This window comes from Brassica oleracea, chromosome C7 (assembly GCF_000695525.1).
Source record: "Brassica oleracea var. oleracea cultivar TO1000 chromosome C7, BOL, whole genome shotgun sequence".
NCBI lineage: Eukaryota > Viridiplantae > Streptophyta > Magnoliopsida > Brassicales > Brassicaceae > Brassica > Brassica oleracea.
The window spans coordinates 28,750,811-28,759,016 of record NC_027754.1 but is presented as its reverse complement, the minus strand read 5'-3'; the positions used below and the strand labels follow the sequence as shown (position 1 = coordinate 28,759,016).

Below are 8,206 nucleotides of genomic sequence, written 5' to 3'. Positions count from 1 at the left end.
GATGGAGTGGTTGTTTATTGAAGCGGTCATGCGAAAGATGAGTTTTTTCAGAGGTCAGTGAAATACAAGGTGCTCATGAATGGTCAACCAAGGGGAAACATGGTCCCAGAAAGAGGCCTACGTCAAGGAGATCTTCTGTCTCCTTTCATCTTTATTCTATGCACGAAAGCGCTCATTAGCCTTCTCAATCATGCGGAGAACCAAGGAAAGATAACGGGGATGCGCGTTACGCGTGCATGTCCCTCGGTATCCGACCTTCTCTTTGCTGATGATAGCCTTTTCTTCTGTAAGGCAGAGCCCCGTCAAATGTGAAGAAATGATGAAAGTAATCAGGAAATATGGTCAAGCATCTGGCCAATGCATCAATTTTGAGAAATCTTCTTTAGTCTTTGGTAAGAGGATTAATGCGACAGTCAAACAAGAGATTAAAGATACCTTGGAATCCAGAATGAAGGAGGAATGTGAACATACTTAGGTATCCCAGAAGATATTAGCGGTTCCAAATGCAAACTATTTTTTTTTCTCAAAGACAAGTTAATGCATAGAGTGAATGGATGGACAAGTAGATGGCTTTCAAAAGGAGGCAAGGAAGTGTTGATTAAATCCATTTTTCTAGCTCTTCTGACGTATGTTATGTCTAGTTTCCTGCTGCCACTGGAAACATGTGAGAATCTGGCAAGTGCCATTGCTCAATTCTGGTGGAGTTCAAAACCCCCGAAGAGAGGAATACACTGGGAAAAATGGGAAAAGGTGTGCTTGCCAAGAGAGGAGGGTGGGATTGGTTTCCGTATGATACACGAGTTCAACCTGACATTATTAGCAAAACAACTATGGCGACTTTTGCAACACCCAGATTCGTTAGTGGCCCGAGTTTTGAAGGGAAGATATTATAGACTGAGCTCGCCTTTACGAGTAAATTATGCTAGTAGCCCATCCTATGTGTGGACTAGCATATCTGCAGCACAAAAGGTATTGCTATTGGGAATCAGACAAAAAATACATTCTGGTTACGAAGTCAAGGTGTGGGAGGACCCGTGGGTCCCTACAACACCGGCAAGACCGGCTACTCCTTTAGCCCCAGTTTTGCATCCGAACATGAGAGTCAGCGACTTTATTAATCAGGTATCGAAGGAGTTGGATGTTGGCTTACTGGAGAATTATGTTAACCATGAGGATATACCCCTCATAAGGAGTTTGGCCATAAGCTCAACTCATCATCGGGATACATTTTTCTGGAACTACACTAGGAATGGCCAGTACACGGTTAAGTCAGGATATTGGGTAGCTCAGAACCTATTAAAGTCAGAGGAAGAAAAGGAAGTGCTGGAGCCAAGCATTACTAAGCTTCAAGCCTTTGCTTGGAAGATTAAAGCGCCTAAAAAGATATGCCATCTTATATGGCAAATGATAACATGTCATGTGGCAGTAACAAGGAACCTAGTACAGCGTAATATGAGGTGCGGTGACTATTGTCCAAGATGTGGAGAACCAGAAGAATCTGTAACTCATGCCATATTCGAATGCCCGCCAGCTATACAAGTTTGGTCCCTTTCAGTGACTCCAACAAGTCAAGATATTTTCCCGGCACTGAGTATCTACGCTAATATGGATTATCTTTTCTGGAGGAAGAACATCATTGTCGAACCAGAACTAGACATATATCCTTAGCCCTGGATAATATGGTATATTTGGAACGCGCGAAATGACAAACTCTTCAGGGGAATAGACAGAGATCCATTGGTGTTAGTTCGCTATGCAGAGAGTGAATGTCAAGCATGGTTTAACGCAAACGAGACGGTGCCATCAATGCTACAAGATCACATAATTGAGGAGCCCCAAGTCATATGCTCTGGTAATATATGTATGCTAGATGGGTCATGGACATCCACATCACAGTTCAGTGGATGTGGATGGGCTTGGATGGACAACTTTGGGAAGATCCAATTTATGGGGACACGAAATATCATTCGATGCGAATCAGCTTTGCATTCGGAAGTAGAAGCACTGCGATGGGCGATGGAGAATATGCTTCAGCATTCGACATGCCAGAGCTTTGAGACAGACTGCAAGGAGCTGATCGCCATGATCAAGGAGCCTCACGTCTGGCCAAGCTTTGCAACGGAATTAGAGAGGATAGATACTCTGCAGATATGCTTCCAGGACTTCAAGATCACTTATGTTCCACGTGCTCAAAACCATATTTCTGATTTTTTAGTTAAGACTGCTAGATCCTTCTATAGGGAGTTATATTTCATTGTTCTATTCGGGTCTGGTTACCCAGACCACCTCAAGTTTGAGTAATAGAATGGCCGCTCGTTGTCAAAAAAAAAAAAAAAACCATATACAAACGACTTAATTTTGCAAAAGAAAAATTGATACATAATCTAATCTATCAAAACATATACCAAAAAATAATATTGTTTTAAATCATATAAACAGGTTTAACTCACACAGTTGTGGAAAAAAAATCTCATTAAAAAATAAAGTAAGTAGTTAAACATGAACAAAAGGTCGTTCTAAAATGTAAAAAACATAAAATAGGGACATATATGATTCCATCACTGTTGAATATCAATATGAACAATGGGTATCTCCATAATATCAAATTGCATAATGAAAAAGTTGGGGGCACGAATATGTATTTGTCCCTGTTCAACTTTTAATATATTTTACAGTTTATAATTTTACATAAGTCAAGCAGTGTTTTTCATTTTAGAAAACAGATTTCACTACTATTAAAAAGTTATTAAAATTAATTTAACCTTATATAAGTCTGGTTAAAAATAAAGTTGACTTCATTTTAGTTTCAAAACAATTTAAACAATGTAAGATGGGTCAGTAATTATACTAATTTTCATATTTAGATAATTTTTATTAGATTTTCAAAAATAAAAAGATATATATACATATGTTATACGGTAAAAGTATAAAATATTTTAATCAACATAATAGAAATAAAATTTACACTGATTTTTTTAATTAAAATCAATATAGTAGTTTATATAAACATGATTATGGCACGAAACTGAACTAGGCCAAAATTTAGTTAAAAAAAATAAATTATGTAAATTATATACATATATTTAAATGTATAATATACATAAATTTTAAAATGGACCCGTTCGGATATTTTTGCCGGGTCCAAACGGGCTCGGTATCCTAATTTTTAGATAAGTTCTCGATCAGTTTTTCGAATACAGATATTATTCCCAAGCCTTATATAAGGTTATCAAAAATTAAAACTCATATTTTTATAAATAATATTTATTTTTTAAAATAAAATAATAAAAACATAAGATCTTTATTTGAGGTCTCCTTAGTTTTTCACTAGTATTACAATCTAGGGAAATTACCACAAATACCACATTCATACTACCCTTTTTCATGTTTACACTAATCACTTTTTCCCTCACTTTTAATAAAGGGTAAAACACTTATACCCCTAGGATTAACTAATCTAGATTTAGGGTTTAAAGCTGAGAGGTGATGTAGGATTTTTGGAATGTGAAATTTAGGATTCTAATAAATATATAAATAATACTTAAAAAATATATAAATTTTTTATTAAATAGTTTCAAACATAATTTTCGATTTTCAAAAAGAAATTTGAAAAAAATCGAAAAAAACTTTATAAAAAGTTTGAATTTGAAAAAGTATAATTCGAAAACATAAATTTTTTTTTTATTTAAATAATGATTTATTATATATATAGATAACATGGGTATAAGAGTCTTTTGCCATCTTAATGAAGAATGTGTTTTTGAAAATGTCTCTTTAATGGAGGTAAATATGAAAAGTGATACCATGAAAGTGGTAATCATAAAATTTCTCCTACAATCTATGCCATTGAAGAATATTCTAAAATTTTAAAATGTAAATCTATTATATTAAAATAGAAATCATGACTTCTTTCATGTGTGTTTTTTTTAATTTAGACCATCCTTTAGTGATTTTATTAAATGTATTTTATTAAAACTAATAACACATATAATATTTGAACTACTTTAATCATTATATCTTTTAATATCTTTTCATTTTAAATATAAAAATATATATTTTATAAAATTTAACAAATTTGTTTGAAAAGATTTAACAAGATCTTAATTTTTAAAAATTAATATGTAAATATTTTCACTAATTTCGTAATTAGTTTTGAAATATTATTAGGCATTAATATATTTAGTAATCATTTATAAAATGAAAATATAAAATTCTATCCTATTTTTTCTACTACATAATCATAATCAATCGTTTTAAAGGAAAATTATTATATTGAGCTATATATGGTAAAATTATATAAAACTAATAAAATTATATATAATTTATTTTCATAATTATAACTATTTATGTTCAAATATATATAATACGTTGGTAAGACGGGTTTGCATTAGCAAATTGTATAATACATGTATAGAAATGGGAAATTACCACAAATACCACATTCATAGTACCAATTTTTATGTTTACACAAACCACTTTTACCCTCACTTTTAATGAAGGGTAAAATACACTTATACCCCTAGGGTTAACTAATCTACACTTAGGGTTTAGAGTTGAGGAGTGGGGTAGGGTTCTTGGAATGTGAAATTTAGGATTCTGGTAAATATATAAATAAATACTTAAAAAATATATATAAAAAATTTAAATAGTTTCAAACATAATTTTTGATTTTCAAAAAGAAGTTTTGAAAAAAAATAAAAACAAATTTCGAAAAAAGATTAAAAAAATTTATAAAAAAGTTCGAATTTGAAAAATAATAATTCGAAAACATAATTTTTTTTTATTATTTAAATAATAATTTATTATATATATATAGATAGATAACAAAAGTATAATAGTCTTTTGCCACTTAATGAAGAAAATAGTTTTGAAAATGTCTTTTTAGTGGTGGTAAAGATGAAAATTTCCCCTATAAAAATTTTCCCTATAAAAATTAACATGTATTTCATTAAAGCTAATAATATAAAATATTTTTAACTACTTTAATCATGATATCCTTTCATTATATATATATATATATATATATTATTTTTAAAAGTATTCTAAAAAATCTGTTGATAAATATTTTTAAAATATTTTAATTTTCATAAAGTTTATGTAAATAAATTCACCAATTTTGTAATTAGCAATGAACTATTATTATTCATTAATAGAAATTCAACTATCGTTTATAAAATGAAAAAAAATCTATCTTATTTTTATATATTTTATAATCATAATCAATCATGTTAAAATAAAATTATTATATTGAATTAAAAATGATATATTTATTAAGTTAATAAATTTATAAGTTTTGCTTTTCATAAATATAAAATATTCATGTTAGAAATATAATACGATGACAGAACAACTTGACATTAGCAAACTGTATATTACATGTATAAAATTAAGATTTTTCTATATACAATAATATATTATCTAAAATGAATAAAGGTAAACAATATTGCTAAAAGGAAATCCAGCTTTGAAAGGCGAGTCAGAATTTAACAAATTTAACATAAATTAAATACTAAATAATTTTCAAATATGTTGTTTCACGCATATATTAATTTTTTAATAACTAAATACAAATAAAATAAGATAAATATATAATAAGAAGCAACAAATACATATGACGGTTTTAAACAATTGATTAACTACAACATATAAACTATAAAATTATTTATTATTTTATCTGAAATAGTTATATAAACATTTAAATATATGATTGCCTTTTAAAATGTATACTACTAATGATCTAAAATAGATATCTAAGTTTATAAAACTGAAAACAAATATGCGGTTGCGCAGATCAAGATCTTGTTGAAATTAACAATAGAAAACTAACGACAACTAATTAAATCCATGTATTAAAAGCGGTTTCCTTCATTAACAAGGGCTGAAGAGAAAAAAATATGCAGACACAAACTAAATGCAAGTTAATCAAAATAAGTTAGTCGCATTCACAAGAAAACTTAAAACTGACACAGAATAACTGTTGGTAAACTGTAAAATGAATCCAAAATTAACTAGACCAAAAGGATTGAATAACAATTATTATTTTTTGTTCAAGTTTTAATTAATGATACATAGAACAATATCAGTTTGGTTACTGCAGCAGTACATAAAAATGGAATATAAATTACATATAAAAAAAATTACAATAAAATAAAGCGATATTTTTAAAATAGGTATAGTTAAAATAATGACAATTCAATAACTAATATAAGAAATAGGAAGAAGAACCTAACTACTTGGCCAAAAACTTTTGGGGGAATTTCATGTTTACCACTTTCATGGTACCACTTTTCATCTTTACCACCACTAAATGTACATTTTCAAAAATACCTTATTCATTAATGGCAAAAGACTCTTGTATCTTTGTTATATATATATATATATATAATAAATCATTATTTAAATAAAAAAATAAATTTTTATGTTTTCGAGTTATACTTTTTCAAATTCGAACTTTTTTATAAATTTATTTTTTTTTGAACTTTTTTTTTCAAATTTATTTTTTCAAAATTTATTTTTGAAAATCGAAAATTATGTTTGAAGCTATTTTAAAAAAATATTTTTTAAAGTATTTATTTATATATTTATTAGAATCATAAATTTTAGATTCTAAAAACCCTAACCCACCCCTCAATTCTAAACCCTAAGTCTAGAATAGTTAACCCTAGAGATATAAATGTATTTTATCCTTCATTAAAAGTGAGTATAAAAATGGGGTTAGTGTAAACATGAAAAGTGGTACTATGAATGTGGTATTTGTGAGAATTTCCCAAAACTTTTCTACAATTTCAAATCATTACTAAATATAATAATCTCAAAGGGTACTGATCTTAAAATAAAATTAAAATTTTCATGATTTGAATCACCTAAAATCATAAGTTTCTATTCTTTTGTGTTCTATTCTCGTCAAAAAGTTGAAACTGATGTACATATCAGTTTTTGGGTTGACTGCTTCACAATATTTGGCATTTTTGCTATATTTTATGCATATCATTTTAAATATTTAAATCGGTGTTATTTTATGTATTTTATATAAATATAAAGACGAATCACATATCTACTAATATTTAATAACATTTTGGCGACATAGCTATTTTCTGGTTGGTTCTCGTTCTGTAACTAAAATAAAATATATACGCAAAATACAAAGGCGGATAACCTAGCACGCAGTGTCAGGAAACAAACGTCTTTCGTCGTTCACATGGATCAATATCTCCCGGTGTGGTTTACAGAGTCAATATGAGTCTGTAATGTTGTCGACAAAAAAAAAAAAAAAATTTTACATGTAATAAATTTTTAATATCTGGAGAAAGTGGCAGACCATACCAAGATTAATTTATAAGCGAACACTTTTTTTTTGGTTCAAATAAGCTAACACTTTCTTTCTGTTTTATTGCTGTTTTGATTAAATTATAAGACATGTATATATTTGATAATACAAACGATATCTTCTGTTTTGAGTGAGGCAATAATATAATGGTTATTGCATGTTACATGTAACCAACCACTTACAATCCTTGACAGTTTGCAAAATCAATCAGATCATAACAAATTCTAATTTAGTAATAGTTTTATCAAAATAATGATTCTGTCGTTTTCTCCCCTCTTTGTAGTAAAAAATAAATTAGCCAGTCTCAACCAAATTCGCCTATTAAAACCCTAGCACTTTCTCCACATTCTTTCACACAAAACATCACAAGCTTTGCAAAGAGAGAGTGTTTAGTGTTTTCTTATAACTTATATATTACAAAACCCTTATAACCCAACTCATATATTCATCAATGTCTTTTTCTAAGATTGCTCTCCTCCTCATTTTGAATGTCATTTTCTTCACCTTGGTTAGCTCGAATCCAGTCCCTTACCGCAAACCCACTTGTAAAAATGCTCTTAAATTCAAGGTGTGTGCCAATGTGTTGGATTTGGTTAAGGTTTCTCTACCACAAAGATCCAAATGTTGCGGACTTATCAAAGGTCTAGTTGATCTCGAAGCTGCGGTTTGTCTTTGCACCGCCTTAAAAGCTGATCTCCTTGGCCTCAAACTAAATGTTCCCATTTCATTGAGTGTTATCTTAAACCAGTGTGGTAAGAAGGTTCCATCTGGTTTTAAATGTGCCTAGAGGTTGCACAGTTTTAAACCGAGACGCTAAACCATTGCTTCAAAAGTTTGTTTCTTGTTTTGAGATTTCTATTTGTTTCTACCAGTATCCAT

The 8,206-nt window shown here is 29.3% G+C and overlaps 1 protein-coding gene across 1 annotated transcript; it reads left to right on the top strand.

Moving 5' to 3' along the window:
• The first annotated feature begins 7,697 nt into the window (after positions 1–7,697).
• On the top strand, positions 7,698–8,193 carry LOC106304170 (14 kDa proline-rich protein DC2.15-like). Its single transcript, XM_013740565.1, has one exon. It carries the CDS (start codon positions 7,779–7,781, stop codon positions 8,112–8,114), a length of 336 nt encoding a protein of 111 aa, XP_013596019.1. The 5' UTR covers positions 7,698–7,778; the 3' UTR covers positions 8,115–8,193.
• Positions 8,194–8,206: the final 13 nt, after the last annotated feature.